Source organism: Balaenoptera borealis, assembly GCF_965194805.1.
Source record: "Balaenoptera borealis genome assembly, chromosome: 11".
Taxonomy (NCBI): Eukaryota; Metazoa; Chordata; class Mammalia; order Artiodactyla; family Balaenopteridae; genus Balaenoptera; species Balaenoptera borealis.
This window is the reverse complement of record NC_138868.1, coordinates 2,276,844-2,294,706: the sequence shown is the minus strand read 5'-3', so window position 1 is coordinate 2,294,706 and position 17,863 is coordinate 2,276,844. Positions and strand designations below refer to the sequence as shown.

At 57.5% G+C, this 17,863-nt stretch overlaps 1 protein-coding gene across 8 annotated transcripts in view; it reads left to right on the top strand.

Annotated features, from left to right (window-relative positions):
• The window catches only part of NAP1L4 (nucleosome assembly protein 1 like 4), a 75,441-nt gene that overhangs the window by 53,988 nt on the left and 3,590 nt on the right, over positions 1-17,863 (top strand). For 6 of the 8 annotated variants that reach the window (XM_082342025.1, XM_082342023.1, XM_082342022.1 and 3 more), the window contains 5 exons: positions 537-559; positions 989-1,108; positions 3,700-3,729; positions 4,174-4,230; positions 9,525-10,620. In XM_082342025.1, coding sequence (XP_082198151.1) covers positions 537-559; positions 989-1,108; positions 3,700-3,729; positions 4,174-4,230; positions 9,525-9,563 — 269 coding nt within the window. In that variant the 3' untranslated portion in view covers positions 9,564-10,620. Of the gene's footprint in view, positions 1-536; positions 560-988; positions 1,109-3,699; positions 3,730-4,173; positions 4,231-9,524; positions 10,621-17,863 lie in introns of those variants that run through there. The other 2 variants (XM_082342026.1, XM_082342020.1) reach the window with 1 other exon arrangement.

Sequence of the window (17,863 nt, the reverse complement as noted above, 5' to 3'; positions counted from 1 at the left end):
GGCTCAGCACGACTCTCTCCTTCCCCTTTGCAAGCAGGCAGGGGTGCAGCTTCGACCTAGCTGAGATGCGGCGCCTCAGTCACACTGAGGACTTACGGCCTTCAAGTGCTTCCTGTGCCTCTACCGAAACGTCACCTGTAGTTTTGTAGGACACGAGTTAAAACAACGCTTAAAACACAAATGCCCTGAAAGGCCACGGTCTGGGCAGCCGGTGCACCTTTCCATCTGCTGATGCTTTAAACGTCTGTAAATTCTCTTCTGAAAGTGGCCTTCTCCAGCTGGACCTGTGAGCCTCACTGGCTACCAGCCTTTGGCCCTTGATTGGGGGTGGGGGGAGGGCAGGGGGCCTGGCGGTGCTGGGGCCAGCTTCAGCCTGCAGCAGGCGGGGGAGGGGGGTAGCCGGCCATGGGGAGGCACAGCGCTTAGGCGATTTCTAGTGAAGTGTTCCCTTTTATTTGTCAGCTGAGCCTCCTGTGTGGGCTTTAGAAGGTTTTGGTTGTCGATGTAATGCAGATGTGTTTTGTCTTTTCTTCTAGCATCAGGGGATGGAGAATCACTGGTAAGATGTGTGGTTATCAAAAAAGTATGTTGTTTTGCTGTTAAGGTCCTTATTTCCCGAGTATTTTGCTACTTTCTTTTTAATCTGTTATTACTGCCTGAAAACCAAGGGTGAATTTGTATTCACTGCACCGTGGGGGTGGGACAGAAGCGCGCGTTCCGTGGGTGGACCTGAGGGCAGGCGTGTCCTTGAGCCTCACCCCCTCGCACGTGTGGCCCTGTGCGGCCCCTCTGGGCCCTACGCTTTCCTGCCATTTGGCTGCAAGGGTTCCTTTAACGTGGCCTAACCTCAGAGATGCCTGTCACCCAGCAGTGCCCGCACTGGGTGCTTTATAAGCCCAGTCACCGGAAGTGGGGGGGGTCAGGCATGGGCGAGGGGATGTGACATTTACCCCACTGAAGCAAGTTAGCACTTCGCTTTTCCCCTCAGGATGAAGACTCTGAATTCACGTTAGCTTCCGACTTTGAAATTGGACACTTCTTCCGTGAGCGGATCGTGCCGCGCGCTGTGCTCTACTTCACAGGGGAGGCCATAGAGGACGACGACAACGTAGGTGGCCTGTGGGAGCCGCCGGGGTCAGAGCGGGTGCCGGCTTGGGAAGCCCAGCCGAGATTTTCATGACATCCTCCACCAGGTCCACGGGGCACTGCCCTCTGGTTTGGAGGAAATAGACTGGGCAGGGAGATGGCAGAGGCGGGAGAAGCAGGTCTTTCTGAGGCATCTGAGCACCACGCGCCCACGTGGGCCCGGCCAGTGACGTGTTTCAGAATGTCCTCTAAGGACCCAGGGGTCCGCTGCTGCACGCGAGGTCTGTGGCTTTGGGTGACTTCTGAACGTGAGGAAACTCCTGTTCTCCAAGCGATGGCCTGCAGAGCCGAGTCGTGCTAGCACGTGGCATATCGACCCCAAAGAAATAGAACCCCACGCTCCACGGAAAAACAGCCCGGCTGCGCAGGCCACCTTCCCCTCTGCTTGAAGGAACTCGCCCTCCCACAGTCAGAACTTGGGAGCAGGACCCCTGAGCACAGCCTGGCCAGCTGCCCCGGGCTGTCACCTGAAATGGTTCTCCATCGTGACCAAGGCCCGGTTGCCGCGAGCCCTCTTGTTGTGTGGAGATAAAGGTCTGTCCTGTGGCGTGTTGCTGGAAGTGTGCTTGGATGCTGTTTGCTCGCTTGTGTTGAGTGCTCTGAGGTTCCTTTCTGGCGAGGTCTGTTGTGGCTGCAGGGCAGGCCCCAGCTGCTTCGGGCCCTCCTTTGTGCTGAAGGCCCCCACGCGGCGGGAGTGGGCCAGCCCAGGGCGTACTGGCTACATCGCCTGACACTAGTGAGCTGCTCAGGTGCGGTCTGTCCATCCCCGGGCTGGGAGGTGCTTGTGGGAATCCGGGAACACCGACACACACAGCACAGCGCGGTTTGGAGTCATCTTAGCGCTCAGGTAGTTGCTCAGACTTAAGTCTAAGGAAATGCTGGTTATGCAACAAATTCTGGACCAGTGCTGTCCAGTAGCACCTCCTGTGATGAGGGAGCTGTCCTCTGCTCCGTCTGCTGCAGCAGGGCTGGCACCACGTGACGCTGGAAGATTCAAGGTACGGCCCTTGGCAACTGAGGAACCAGGGGTTGGATTTATCTAATTTGACCAAAAAAGATCTAGTGGCTACACACAGTGGGAAACTCATCTCTAGACCAGTGGTCTCAAACTCTTTTGATCATACACCCATCAGTTTAAAAACTTAATTATGCAGCGCGTATATATTTATAGTACAGGCAGCATAGCAGCTCCTGGTGAGCAGTACAGTGTGTTTGCCTGTAGCATCCGTGTCCACAGTCATTCACAACGCCTTCGGCGCAGGTACCGCAGGTGCGCAGTGTGGTCCCGGGGCTCCCGTCAGCCTGCGTCTGCTGGAGCCCTAGTTCTGCCGGTTCCCACGCGTGGACCGGGGTTGGTGGTAGTCACTGCAGCTGCTCCTCAGGCTCCTGGCAGAGGAGGCTCGGTGGCGCTGGGACAGAGATGAGTGCAGCGACGGCAGACACGCTGGGGGCGATGTGGACACTGGGCATCGTTCTGGGGTGAAGTGGACAGAGGAGTCCTGGTTTTGTCTTCCACACTCACATGGGTCACCTCACTCGTCCCACGGGCTGCACACCCCACTCTGGAGCCTCTGCTCTGCCCGAGTGTGAGATGCCCGCACAGAGCTCGCTCAGAAGATGGGGCCAGGGTGAAATGATGGACTTCGAACCTCAGAAAATGGGCACTTGAGCCTGTGTGAGGCTGGTTCCAGTGCGACCTGAAATGCTGCAGTGAGAGTCTTGTCGGCTGCAAGACGCTGAAAGGTCTTCTTTGTCAGAGGCCTGGAGGGAAAGGTGCCAAGACACGGTCAGATCCCAGCCCGACCGCACCAGGCCCTGCCAGCACTGTGCTCTTTTGAGTTCCCTCTGAGTTGTTGCTGATGAATGGGGGGCGGGGGGCTCCAAGAAGAAAGGTTTGTAAGAGAAAGCTTGCTGAATCTTCATAATGTCTGTGTCGATGCAGCCACCAGCGACGAGGGTTGTTTAGTTTTGTTTGGCTTTTGATAGCAATCTGATATTCGGGACTGGGCTGAGAGCCTGGCCAGCAGTGTTTTTGGACACACAAGACATTGAATTGAGACATTCATTCAGCTACAGTGTTGGAGTTTCTCCCATGCACATTTTTTCTGACTTACTTTAAAGATTAAACACCAAGATTTTATTACATTTCTAAATACAGATTAAAGATTTCCCCTTGCCTGAGTTATAAAATGACATTGAAAGTCCAGTATGTGATAAAATTACGCTACTGGTTTGTTTAGATCAGCCAGTTTCCCAGTTGGACCCAGCGCACACCCAAGCTGACGGTTTCCTTTCTTCACCCCGTCCCCATCCGCAGTCTTTGTTTTGAGTGGTTTTCAGATACCTGGTATCCTGTTAACAGGGCAGGGCTTGTGAGCCAGCGGCCCCACACTTCTGGCCCCGGCTTGGAGCAGAGCTGCCAGCTCTGCTCAGAGGCCAGGCCACTTCCCGCTCTCCTTAGGCCCTACCCCTGTAGGCGCTTGACGGGCTGTGTCTGCGTCAGGTTGCCACCACGCTTTGTAAAACCTAAAAACCTGTTTCCTTTCTTTTCAGTTTGAAGAAGGTGAGGAAGGAGAGGAGGAGGTAAGACATGGTTTACGTGAGACATCATTCCCCGAGGTTGCTTTAGGCCTTCTCTGCTTGAGTGGATGGAGGTTATGAAGTCAGGGGACCACTTTAGACTCGTCTCGTGGGAAGCTGCCTTTGAAGCTTTCAGCCCTGTTGAATACTACGGAAAGACACGGCAGATGGGAAGCAGTGTCCAGTTTGACTCTGCAATTGGCTTATGAAAATGCATCTTAGAAAATAACCATTTAGCAAACAAAATCCACTTTTTCAGCAATATGTTTATTTCAGGGTTATCTGCCAGAACAAGAAGTGTCCAGAGGAGGGGATTTAATCAAGTATGGCTAGCAATGATTGTAATTGATTTCCTTCAGAATCAAAGTATTGCTTTATTTGTGGCTGGTGGATCCACAAGAACTTAAGTCCTGTCTGTTCAACTAGCTCTCACTCCTTTTAATGCAGGAATTAGAAGGTGACGAGGAGGGAGAAGATGAGGACGATGCCGAAATTAACCCCAAGGTTAGTTATTTGGGGCTTCCCACACCTGTGTTTGCTACACTGTTGACCTTTTAAAACATGTTCCCCACTTTGAGGTAGTGGTGTTACGAATATGTACCTGTCATTCTCTAATTAGGAAAGTTAAAATGTACCAGAAAAATACTTGAATGAGGAGCTATTTAGACACCTGGTATATAATTTGAGTGTTAAGTATGAATACTAAACTGCTTTCCAATGCTTTCCCAAGCTATATCTTATTTATATAAACTTGTTCAGTAGAGCAGCTTTACATTCCAGATCTTTAATTCTTTTAAGATAATGATTTAACTGACAACATGAATAAACTTTTTTGTTTTGTGTGTTTGTTTTTGGAAAAGGTACAGAGACGGGACCTGGTGGGGGGCTTGTTTTGTTTTGTTAATGTTAGGATAATGGAGTTGTAGGCATAATTTTACAATTGTACGTGGGCTGAGAATACTCAAAAGACATGTCTCAATAGCTCAGATAATTTGAAATAAATTAGGAAGCTTTGCAAAGAAAAAAAAAAAACAACCGATTAGGATGAGTGGGCAATCCCATTAATTTTACGCGTGTCTGAGTTTTTACTTACGGTCTCAGATGAGCGTACATCAGGGACTTGCCACTTGACACATATTTTAAATACAGAACTGTTCTAACGCTGTCCTGAAGCTGTAATGAGAATTACTGTTGTTTGCCTATGTGAAATTTATAGTTCACTTGCCTCTTAGGACCAGATGTATCACGGGCTGTCAGAATACTAACATTACTTGGCATTGTAGAATCTGTATCTCTATTTAAGTAGACGTTTGTTTGTTGTTTGTTTACCCCCGTTGTGCCCGAAGTGGACCGTGCACTAAGCTGTCAGTGTGTAACTGGGTCTGATCACTTTATAGCACCAGATATTCCTGTGAATGCATGCTTACAGCAGTAGTTCCTTCTGGGGAAGGATTCGTGGTGGGTTTAAATCCTCAGCGTGCCATGTAGATACTGCCCTGGGAATGGGCTCGGACGTGTTCCTCTTCTCAAAGCCAGCCTGTCCACTGGGGCGTCGCCGTATGGACAGCGCACCTGTGCTCAGTTCCTGAGCGGCGAGCCCAGGGCCCTGCCTCGAGTGGATCGCCCTTCGCTGTGAGGTAATCATAGAACCGTGCCATGCCCGCTCCCAGGTGTTTGTATCTGGCTGTTCTTCTGCGCTCGGAGGCGCTGACGCACACGTTCACGGTGGGGTTTCTAGAGCAGAGGTGGCTGGTTACCGTGTCCACTGCTGGACTCAAGTGTCCTGTCTCTGGTCACTTGTCTCGCTGACAGCAGCGGCTCTGTTCCCCATTTCTTGTTGTTTCCTCCTGTTGTCCGTCCTCTCCCTCCCCTTGCCAAACCTTCTGTCTCCTCTCACGTCTCGGTTTTCTAGAAGAGCATTCTCACCAAGTGATCACAGATAGCTTAACAGAAAGTAGAGACATGTCAGTACTAAGCCTTCGTGAAGCCTTCGGTCTGTTGTGTTGGTTGGGAGTGGGCGAGGTGCCTGAGGAGGGCCCCTCGGTCAGCCACGTGCAGTCGAAATGCCCTAGTCCTGTCCTCTGGGGTCGTGATGTGACGCTTCTGTTCCTCCGTGTGCACCTCCTTGGAGAGCTCAGTCACATCACAGTCTGTACAAGCAAAGGAAGGTCAGGAAGAACTGTTGGGTATTAAAGGTACAGATCTGGGTGTTGAGGTTTCCCATCTCAAGGTCAATATTTTTGCAGCCCTTTGTATCATGAGAAATTGTGGCGCTTTCCTCCTGTATAATTTTGTGCATTTCATTTTCCTTCATGCTGACAGTTCCTTTCAATTTTTTTCCCCATTTAGGTGTAATTTTTGTCTGTTAATCATTCATACGTTTCTAGGTAAGGTGGAATTCCATTCATTCCTAACTTCCAAACTTCTGGTCTGTGCTTTGTAACAATGCCATGTCGTTGTGACTCGGTGGCGCGTCCGGCGTGCTCAGCACGTGCTGGCCTGGACGAGGGCTTTCTGAAGAGCAGTGTTTCTGTGCGGGTGTCTGTCGTGTGTGCTTTTAAAACCGACAGAAACCACATCTGGCTCCTACTTGCTGAGCCCAGTGTTTGTCGCTGACCAAGTAGCAGAGATGTAACTGGTGTGAAAGCTTTGTTGACAGTGGGGCTGCCGCACCCCCCGGGAAGAGGACAGAACAAGAGGGCCCTGGGGCCAGGATGCACAGGTCCCCCAGCCATGCTGGCCTCAGCAGGACGAGGTCTGCTGCCTGCTGTGATTCTTCTCGACGTGTGTCTGTTGATTGTTTATACTTTCTAAGTTCAGGTGCTGTGCAGACCAATAGATAATAAAGGGGTAACTTTAACGCGCCAGGATCTTCCGTCTCAGAAGCTGCTGGCACCAGGGTCACGTCGGCGTCAGTAAGTGCTGTCGAGGTTGCTGCGCAGTGTGCCGCACGAGTAAGAAAAGGACCCGTTGTAGATCCAGGCGAGCGTTGCAAGTCCCTGGAGCCGCCCTGTCCCCCTCTGGGGGTCATGGGTCCTCGTAGCTCTGCCCCAGTCATGAAGTCCCTCTCCCGTACGACACCGTCGGCTTTTGTGGGGCAAGGGAGGAAGGTGCGAACAGGAGAGCCTGTGAGAAGCCAGGGCGGCGGTGTTAGCATCTAGGAGAGAGCAGGGGCTGCCCGCGCTGAGCTAAGCAGGCCAGCGGTGTGGGAGCGGCTCCTGGGACAGAGCCGTGGTCTGGGGGTCTGTCAGCCCCATGCCTTCGAGGGTCCGTCTGCATCGCCCTCCTGTCTTACTCGGGCGGGCTGGCTTTCCTAGAAGACTAACGGGCAGGTGGGCAGACTTGGGCTAAAGGAAGCATTTTAATTAGATGAAGTGAATGTACACCTGGAATCTTCTCTGTTTTAAAGGGTCAGATGTGATCATTTAAAATTGTATCTGCTTATTGTCTGATTCCTGCTGCGCTGTGTGTCTGAAGGACGTGTCAGCCAGGCTGGTTCGGCCTGAAGCCCCGCCGCTCCCCACCCTGCCAGTGACTGCGACGCGTCCGTAAACGGTCCAGCCTGTACCTCTGGGCGAGGAGGACTCTTCTGTGGCAGAACCACGGCCGTGCCGTCTCGCCTGTCGTCAGGCGCCCCGTGGAGGGGGTCGTGTCCTGGGCTGTTGGGCAGGCACTCGGACCTCGGGCCCCCAGCCCTGAGGCCGTGGTGGTGGCGTGTGCTTGCTGCTGGCAGTGAAAGCCCTTCTTTTCAGTGCCCGCCCGCCCCAGGCAGGGTGTTGACTGTTAGTTTGTGCCTTTGAAGCACTGACTCCCGTCCCTTGACTTCCGACAGCTTCGTGCCGTGAGGCGGAGGGCGCACGGGTTGAGTGCAGTGTTGCTCTGCCCTCTGTCACAGGCCAATACCGTGGTGTCCCGGCGATGAAGCTCACACGCGTGGCTCCAGGCTTCTGTGCTGGTGCCGCAGCCCGGGAGTCGTGTATGTGTGTGTGTGTGTGCGCGTGTGGACGCTGGCCCAGGGCTGGGCTGAACGTGGCCCTCGGGAGGCGGGGTGCTGGTGGCAGCCCAGCCCTCTGCTGCCTGGCAAGCCCCACCTTCTGCCTCTTGTCTAAACACAAGGTCCCCACCCGGCTCTCACCCTCACAACAGCCCTGGTCTTGGTTTTGGCGAGGACCCTTCCCTCTAGCAGTCTTCAGCACCCGAGGAAGGAGTTCGTCATAGACAGACAGACGATGGCTTCTCCTGGTTAAAGATAGATGTGATGTCACTGAGACAGCACATTGTAAACTGTGCCGCTCTGTATTCACGGCGTCCTGTACGTCCCGCGTGTGTATTTACCCAGAAGGATGTAGAGCAGCAAGTCGGCCACCCTGTGCCGCCCGCCCGCCCCGCCCGCTATACCACAGCCACGACACCGTCCCACTCCCTCAGCTTCAGCTTCTCTCACCTCCTTCCTTTCTGCAGCTCCAGTTATGGAAACCCACACACTTCTCCCCCTGTCCACAAAAGGCTGCACGCCACTGCCCCGGCCCCTGCCAGTGCTGTCCCAGTCCTGGGGCACCTCCCCAGCGAGTCTGGGGCCGGCGTCTGATCCCCCGGCCACAGTCTGGGCCGCCTCCAGGTCTCCCCTTGAGATGACAGAGTTTGAGTTAGGTCTCTTTCAACTAGGATTTCTGGTCGGGGTATTTGTTTTGGTGCCCAGGCTCTTTCTTCGGCAGTGTTTCCAGTGAGTGTGTGATGGGCCGGTGCCATTAGCCCAGTGCTGGGCAGTGCTGGGCCGAGACCCAGGCCAGACCTGGAAGTCCCAGCTTGTCCCTGTGCTATTACACTTACAACCAAGGAGCTTAGCCCAGGGCCCCAGATGATTGTTTTGTCTTTATGCACCCTTTACACATCTTTTTCATCCCTTAGATGTGGTTTCCCAAGGAATGCACTGTAGCCCAGCTTATTCCATGCAAGGTGTCAGTTGTGTCATCCCAGATGGTTCTTCTGAAATGTGTGGTGCGGGTTTTTCTTAAGACTCCGTAGACGTGCCAAGTTGTATTCAGAGTAATCTGTCATCTTCACAGCCAAGATCATAGGTTATTGACGAGTAAATCCATTTGCTCAGAAGTCCTAGTGAAATCGTTACCTGTCTCTCAGGCTGTGCTGGCCTCCACACGGAATTCATGGGTTGCTAAATGGGTTTCAGTGGTGTGAGACACAGCCGTCAGATCATGCTGAAGTGAGTCTGCCCCTCGTCTCGCTCGTGCCTGCTCCGAAAGGATGGAATTCCCAACTGGGGGCTCCTGGGAGGATTGGGGCTGGGCTGTGGAGTTCCTAGTGGCCTCTCGTCCTTTGTCAGGGCGCCACGGGCCAGTGCAGGAGAGGCTTTGCTTCAGGGCCCGGCCTGGGGGCCGGTGTGCTCCAGGCAGCGCCGGGAGCCTTGTTCGCCTCGGGGATGGAAGGGAGCCGGCGCTGCTCCCCGCGTGCTCACCCCAGAGCTGAGGCGCCTGCCAGCTTTGGGGCGGGGGCACTGCTGTGCGTTTAATTACTGTCTGCCACCCGAGGACCTCCCTCACCCCGAGACCCTCCTGCTGAGAATTAGAATGTCTTTATACAGAAAGAGGCAGCCCCGCTGTGACCTTGTTTCTGGGAAGTTAGCTGCTTATTTGTTACTATTTTTAAAGTATATTTGTAGTGGCCGTGTTTTCAGTAAGAACGAGTGAACTACTTGAGTCTTTGTTTTCGTTGTTGGTTGGAGATGCCTGGTTGATGGAATTGCTCGGTTCTCTACAAGTCTTGTTCTCTCTCGTTGACAGAAGGAGCCCAGCCAGCCCTCGGAGTGCAAGCAGCAGTGAGGCGCCGCTCGCGCGTGTGGACAAGTGCTTACGCCTGACTTGTTTTCAAGTGCATGGTTTTCACTTTAACTTCTCCTTTTACTTTATTATTTTGCTTAACCTGTACAGTGGCAACTCAGATGCATTTCAGAAATAGGAGGTTTAATTCCAGCACCCTCTGCGGCCTTGGGTGCAGCTCAGTGGACCCGCCCAGCCCTGCCTTGGGAAGGGCCTCGCAGACCGCCGGGGCGGTGGGGTGGGGGTGGATCACTTGACGCCAGGGGCACGTGTCCAGGGTGCAGTTCCAGGGCATGTAGAACCAGTTCACCCCTCCCGCCATCAGACGGGATTCCTGTTTCATTGGAAGAAACCCACATGCAGTTTCCAGTTGTCTCGGGAGAGCTGGCCGGGGTTGGCACCATTTCTCATCCTGCTCGCTCTTTGGTTTTATTTTCCTCGGGGCTGCGGTGAGGGTTGCGGCGCCCGCTGAGCCTGAGGCGCAAGCTTTTGTGGTTCATCTCGTATTTATTTCTCTCTCACGCTTGTGAGGGCTTGGGACGTGAGCTGTCCTTCGAGTTTCTGAGACCCTGTGGGCACCAGAGACCCAACAGGAGTTGGGTCTCCCCAAGCAGGAGTTGGTGGTCCACCCGCATGGCAGAAGGCCCTCCCTCCCGCCAGCCGTGGGCCGGGGCTGGTTCTCGGGACGCACGGGCCACGCTTGGCGCTGAGGACGGGGGTGGGGCTGTGGGCAGAGCCAGAGTTTGCCAGGCTTTGCAGGGAGGGGCTCGGGCAGGAAAGTACAGCTTTCCCACGCAGTGTGTAGAATGTCTTGCTTTCTCGGTAGCTCCCGTTCCTCAGCCTCACATTCATCTTGTCTTAAAAGCCCTGGGTTCCGAGCGACCGTTCTTGGCTGGAATGTGGGTGTCGAGTGTGTGACCTCTGGCCCCAGGGGCATCCACGCTGTGGCCAGGCTGTAGAGCGCTCAGCCTTACTTATGATAGATACATTTATAACTGAATACGGTGTTTTCAATTTGTACAGACTAGTTAGAATATTCTATTAAAGTTGTGAACTGCGAGCCCAGCGCTGTGTGTGTCTTCATTGCAGGAGGCCCGGCGGGTTGGGGCACTCGGGGCGGGTGGGGCTCGCGGAAGTGGTCGCGCAGCCTCCCGGACGGGGTCTCTGGAGCCCGGGTCTCTGGAGCCCAGGCGTGGGCAGATCCAGGACTTCCGGGCTCCTCCTCTTCTGTTCTGAGTTTGAGGCTTTAAAGCCCGTCTTGAGTTAGGGCTGCAGGCCCACTTCACCGTCGGGGTGGGTTTGGGGTCCCGGGTGGGCTCTTTGCTGCCCCGAGAGAGCGTCTGCTCCTCCCCCCAGCAGAGAGTCGTTTCTCCACGTGTGCGGGGCTGGGCCTTTCCGATGAGAAGGTTCCAGGAGGGACACTTGCTGTGCCATGGCCACGTTCGGCGTGTCTTCTCGCTGGTGCTTTTCTGGTGCTTGCGCCCTCCCTGCTTCCCTTCATTAGCGGGGAGACACCTGGTGCCCGGGCTCTCGCTCCAGCTGCCCATCTGGGGATCGGCCCGACCCGCATGCAGCACAGGAGCTGGTGCCCAGCTTGCCCGTTGCCTCCTGCCGGCGGGGGTGGCTTCTCCCGGGAGCGGCCAGAGGGAGCGCACCGGAGGTCACGAGAAGGGCCAAGCAAGGCTTAGGAAGAAACGTGCTTTCGGGGTGTCCAAGACGACCGTAGAGCCAGAATGTCGTCCACTCCTGAGGCCCCCGGGCCGGCCGGGTCCGGACCCCCACGAGGTGGGCGGTGGTGAGCCTCGCCCAGGCCTGCCCCGACGGCCACCGAGAAGAGACTGGGGCGCCAGGGGGGCCTCGTTCCTGCAGACATGCAACAAAAAGCCCATCCTCGGAGGGTGCTTGGAGGCCTGCGTGCCCCCCACCCAGTCCCCTCGGGGCCCCGCCCCACCTCCAGCGGAGCTACCATCCCTGCTGACCCCGGGCCCTCCGAGTGACCGCATTTAGGACAGCGGACTTGACAAGTACCTATGGGATCAGACACGGTTGCACAAAGTGACGTGCGCAGGTAACTTGCAGGGGGAGAGCGGAGACAGTTTAGTGCCGGGAGCACCTGATCCCGCTGGGCACCTGTCCCTCTCCTGACGGTCACCGGCGGGTGGTGGTGCCGAGTTCATGCCCAGAGCAGTGACCCTGCCTTCGGGCACGTGAAGCGTGCTGGCGAGTCAGGTGAGAGGCTGTCTTCTCGCTGATCGGTCGGGGGCAGCGAGGGTTTGGCAGGTGGTGTGACGAGAGCCTGAGGAGACTGGTGGGGCCTCCGCCCAGCAGTCTGTGGGGCTTCAGGAGAGGAGGTGTGGGTCACCTGTGTGCGAGCAGGTGGGCGGTAGGTGCCGCCGCAGTTTGAGATGGCCAGGGGGTGGGGGAGGCCCTTCCTCATCCCCCAGGAGACACGATGAGTCAGGGACTTCCCTGGCGATCCAGTGGTTAAGAATCCGCCTTGCAGGGCAGGGGATGCAGGTTCAATCCCTGGTCGGGGAACTAAGATCCCGCGCACCACAGCGAAAGATCCCGCGTGCTGCGACTAGATAAAAAGATCCCGACGCAGCCAAATAAACATTTAAAAAAAAGAAAAAGTCCCACGCCCACAGTGGGCTTCGTGACCACAGAGGACAAGGGCACCTGCCTGCCAGTGGGGAATGTCCTCTGGGATGTGTTGAGAGGAGCAGAACCTGTATGGTGAGCGCACCTGTGCGTGAGTGCACACCTGCGTGAACACACCTGTGTGTGGGTGCCCAGTCAGAGGAGCTGCGTGCCTGGGGGAATACCAGGCTTTGGTGGACCCCTTTCTGCGTTCTCTGTGGGGAACCATGTGACGTAGTGACCAGACACAGTGGTTTTACATCAGACCAGTGTAAATGGGGGCAAAGGGAGGGATGTTTAGATTGTTCACATTGTGGCATCGGGTTTATTTCCCCCGTGGGTAAGAAGGGTGGGCGAGGGTGCCACGCTCGCCCGGGGCGCTGGGGCCTCAGGCTGCCACTCAGCTGTTCTGGGTACACTTGGTGGCAAGGCTGCAGCACGAAGCCCTGAGGCCGTGCCCTCCCCAGCCGTGCGCTGTGGCTCTGACCCCACAGCCACGCACCCTCCTGTTGGACCCTCTGGTGCCTTGGAGCGCCCTGCCTCACCCTGGGCAGTCACAGGCTCCAGGGCTCTTGTCAGTCCTTGCCACTTGTGCTGGAAGGTCACGGAGCGTCCAGTGGGTTTGCCCGGAGCCGTCAGCCCGGAGGCAGCAGGAGGGTGGCACTCCTGGTGGCCGGCTCTGCCTGGGAGCTGCAGCTTCCTGGGGCCCAGGCTGCTGTCGCCACGGGACCGCAGCACTGCCTGCCTGCTTGGCCTCCGTCCCCACTGAGCCTCTGGACTGCCGCATGCTGGGGACGGCTTCGATGGCCAGGCCTCCCCAGCCCTGCTTCGGGGCCCCCTCTGGGCCTGGCCTTCACAATGCTCGTGAGGGGCCACCTTTCCTCCCGGGGCCTCTGCCACCCCTGCCCTCCCCCCTCCCTGCGTTACTCTCCCCAGGCCACCCTTGTTCTGTCGCAGGCCGCAGGGCCTGGTTCGATGCCTCTCCCACAGGGCCTGGGTCTCGTCTGTCACACACGCTCAAAACCAAAGGGCCGGGACTTTCCCTGGTGGCGCAGTGGTTAAGAGTCCTCCTGCCACTGCAGAGGACACAGGTTCGAGCCCTAGTCCCGGAAGATCCCACATGCCGCGGAGCAACTAAGCCTGTGCGCCACAGTTACTGAGCCTGCGCTCTAGAGCCCGCGAGCCACAACTACTGAGCCCACGCACCTAGAGCCCGTGCTCCGCAACAAGAGAAGCCACTGCAATGAGAAGCCCACGCACCGCAACGAAGAGTAGCCCCTGCTCGCCGCAACTAGAGGAAGCCTGCGCACAGCAACGAAGACCCAACGCAGCCAAAAATAAATAAATTTATTTAAAAAAACAAACCAGGGACCGACTCCGGGCCCAGCTGCCGTTCTGAGTTCCCCCCTTTGCCAGCCTCGGCATCCTGACTTCCGGGCGGTGCGTGGCCCTGTGCCCCGGCCTTGGGGAGCAGGAGCTCCCTGCCTAAAGGTGGGGTGACAGCAGTGGTCTGCACCCCACGTGGACTAATCCTTGGCCACAGGAGCCCAGCAACATGGGGCTCTCGAAAGCATCACCTGAGCGGGGCCTTCGATGACGAATCTCTGACTTCCAAACCTTCCAGACCACACGGTGACCACGGCTGCCTGGGGGCGGGCCTGGGGCTGCCCGGGGTGCTATCTGGGTTGCCTGTTCGCTTGTCACACTCATCAAAGTCCCTCAGATGGGGACGTTTGGTTGTACGTATGTAAATTATACTTTAATGAGGCTGATTTTTCAAAAGCCCCACAAGTTGGGGTGATTCCACTTAAAACTCTGGTTTTCCCCTTTAGGAGTTGGGAGTTGTGGCACCTAGGGCCTGGGGTGGTGACAAGGCTTCCCAGGCCCCTCCCCCCCCCGGCGGCCAGCCTGCTCTGCTGGTTCATGGCCCCGACTTGGTGGGGCAGGGGCCAAGCAGAGACCCAACCCCCCTTTCCAGGGCCCCGCAGTCCCCCCAGGACCAAGGGCTCCCCTTTTTTTTTTTTTTTTTTAATTATTTATTTTTATTTTTGGCTGCATTGGGTCTTTGTTGCTGTGCATGGGCTTTCTCTGGTTGCGGCGAGCAGGGGCTACTCATTGCGGTGGTTTCTCTTGTTGCGGAGCACAGGCTCTAGGCGCGAGGGCTTCAGTAGTTGTGGCTCGCGAGCTCTAGAGCGCAGGCTCAGTAGTTGTGGCGCATGGGCTTAGTGGCTCCGCGGCATGTGGGACCTTCCCGGACCAGGGCTCGAACCTGTGTCCCCTGCATTGGCAGGCGGATTCTTAACCACTGCGCCACCAGGGAAGCCCCCTTCTTTTTTAAAAAGTTTATTTATATATTTATTTTTGGCTGTGTTGTGTTTTGGTTGCTGCGTGGGTTTTTCTCTAGTTGCGGCGAGCGGCGGCTGCTCTTGTGCGCAGGCTTCTCGTTGTGGTTGCTTCTCTTCTTGTGGAGCACAGGCTATAGGCGCGCAGGCTCAGTAGTTGTGGCACACGGGCTCAGTAGTTGTGGCTTGTGGGCTCTAGAGCGCAGGCTCAGTAGTTGTGGCGCACGGGCTTAGTTGCTCCGTGGCATGTGGGATCTTCCCGGACCAGGGCTCGAACCCGAGTCCCCTGCACTGGCAGGTGGATTCTTAACCGCTGTGCTACCAGGGAAGCCCAAGGGCTCCCTTCTTTAAGCCCAGGCTGTCACGGGCCAAGCTGGGCTTCTGCTCCCTGAGCGCTTTTGCGGGGGCCGCGTAGGGTAGAGGGGGGGTTCCTCCAAGCCTTGCCCCAGAGGTGGGCAGCTGGGCTGTCTTGGTAGTGCTGCTGACCTCTGACCTGCCCTCTGCTCAGACTGTCTCCTCCACACACCCCCGCCCACCCCCCCACCTCTGAGTGCCCAGTGGGCCGGGCAATGCTGGGTGGGCTGCAGAGGCCCCGTGGGAGAGGGGCCACCTCCAGCTGCACCCTGAGGGAGCCCCTGGCCGCCAGCCAAGCCCCTGGTTGCAGCAGGGGCCGTCTCGGGGGCTGGGGCCCTGCTGGAGGGCACTGTCCCAAGCGTGGGTGGCCCCTGGCTCCCTGCCAACGGCCTGCCTGGCGCAGCCGCACCTGGACTTTTGGCCCCTGCTTCCGAGCCCTTCCAAGCAGCTTCCTTCCTGTGGAGGCGGACACGTCCTCCCAGCCCCAAGCTCAGAGGGCAGAGCCCCGTGGCGGGGGGGAGCCCATGACCCCAAACCCAGCCGGCAGGCCCCCGACAGCAGGACCTCCAAGACCCCTCCCCGGCCCTGGCTGAGCTTTCGGTCCCTCTGAACTTGGTGTGATTCTCCGGGTGCCTTGTCTACCTGGGATCCGCCTCACAGCCTCGGAGCCTGGGACCCTCTGTCTGTGGATTCCCACTGGGCGCTGACCCTGGAGACCCCCTTCAGCCCCGCCTCCTCAGGCCTCCGGGGTGGGTGAGGCTCGGACACACCCCGAGGCCAAGTCACCTTGGTGTGCCTGGTGGAGGCCCCGCCCGCCCCGAGGTGTCACCGCCCGGCCAGTCACTGAGCCAGCCTGGCCACACAGACTCAGCTCGAGGGCGTTGGCCGGATGTGACTTTCCGTGGCAACCTAACAGGCCTGGCCTGGCCCGGCCCAGCTGGGCTCCGGGCTCGTGGGGTCTGTGGACCTTGGCCAGGCCCAGGAGGACAGGGGCAGGAGACCCCACAGACACACCCTCTGCAGGCTCCTCCCGCTCGGGCTGGGGGCTTTCTCCAGGGCTCCTCTGGAAGTCTGGGGGTGTCCACCAAGCCTCAGCCTCCCCAGCTCATGCATCTGGGGTGTGAGGAGAACCATCACTTGCCAGCCTGGGGATACGGGAGAGGAAGCCCAGCGTGTGAGGCCAGAGCCGCCCTCCTACTCAGACCCCGGGCACGGGCAGGGCTGCCCACACCACCTCCCCAGTTCCTGCCAGTTTGGAGCTCTGGGCCTCAGTGAGCTTGGAGCGTGCGTCTCGGGGGGCAGGCAGGCTCCGAGGGGCAGGCACCGGGCCAGCGTAGTCTGGGCTCTTCTGCCTTGGCCCCGTTTTTGGCAGGGGGCTGGAAGGTCCCAGCAGAGCTCCTGGAGCTGCCCTCCCAGGGACCAGAACCCTGACCTCCTGAGAAGGAGGAGAACCGAGCAGAGGACGGGGCCCAGCCCCCTAGGCTGTGACCCTCTGTGACCTGGACAGGTCACCTTTCCCAGCTCTGCAGTGGAAGTGGGGGAGGGAACTGTGAGAGGCACCCCCAGGCCCGGTCCTTGGGGTCCCGTCACAGGGCAGGGCTGAGGGGCTCCAAGGAGGATGGGAGGAGACTGGACCTGAGGAAGGGGCTCAGGAAGGGGCTGGGCCGGGGTCTTTCCTCAGGCTTTCAGCCCATCCTCTCTGGCCTCCAGAACCGGAAGGTAATAGATCTGTGTTCTTCAAAGTGTGTGGTCATCTGTTATAGTAGCCCCAGGACACTCGTGCAGATGGCCACAGGCAGCCGGGCTAGAGGCTGGGACAGGAGTTGCGCCGGCGGGCAGGTGGTGGTACAGAAGGGGGAGGGTGGACTTAAGGAAGCAGGGAAGAGAGCGCCTGGCCTCTGGCCTGCAAAGTGGGAGGCACAAGGGGACACTGTTTTGAGCATGAGATACCTGGGGTGGTGTGTAGGGGGGCCTGGGGACCCTGGGCCAGGACGCCCAGCCCCTCAGCAGCTCATGGGTGGGGGGCCAGGATGGGGCTGGTGTATGGGAGGGGCCACGGGCAGAGACCAGCCCCAAGACTGCGGTGCCTGGTGAGGGGCTGATTGTCCAAAGAAAGCACAGAGTCTCTACCCAGAGGAGGGGCCGAGGGGACCCCCTGGCCAGGTCCCACCGGCTCAGGCCCCTCTGAACATCCCAAAGCTGCTCTCCTGGCCTCTGGCTCTCCTCCTGGCCAGGAAGTACTTCCATCTGGATTTCCAGACATCCGAGGAGCTCTGTCTCCTTGTCTGTGCCTGGGGAAGCCAGGTGATGTGGAGAACTCCTACTCATCCTTGAAAACCCAGCTCAAAACTCACCGGTGGTCCCTGGGAAGCCTGGACTTCACCACCCATGGTCAGCTAACGACCCCGTCACTCTTGTCTGGTCCTCATCTGCCATCAGACTGCGCTGCAGGCCCAGGGGAGGGTGAGAAGGTGTGGTTGGGAGGGCGGGGCAGGCTCAGCACCAGACTCCCTGGGGGCTGTCCCTGGGGGCTGTATCAGTCTCCTGTCGCTGCTGCAACAACCGACCACAAACTGGGTGGCTTAAAACAAACAGAAACTTAAACTTTTACAGTTCTGGAGGCCAGAAATCCACAATCAAGGTGTTGGCAGGGCCACAGCGGCTCTAGGGAAGGATCCTCCTGTCCCTTCCAGCTTCTGGGGCTCCAGGCATCTCTGGGCTGTGGCCACGTCCCTCCGGCTTCTCTCTGTTGTCATGTGGCCTCCTCTTCTCCTGTGTCTCTGATGAGGACACGTGTGCTGGCATTCAGGCTCCTCGATAATCCAGGAGCAACTCCTCCTCTCAAGGTCATGAATTTAATCGCATCTTTTGCCATATAAGGTCATCACCTCCATCCATCTCCAGAACTTTCCATCTTCCCAAACTGACGCTCTGTCCCTGTTAAACACTCACTCCCTTCCTCCTCCC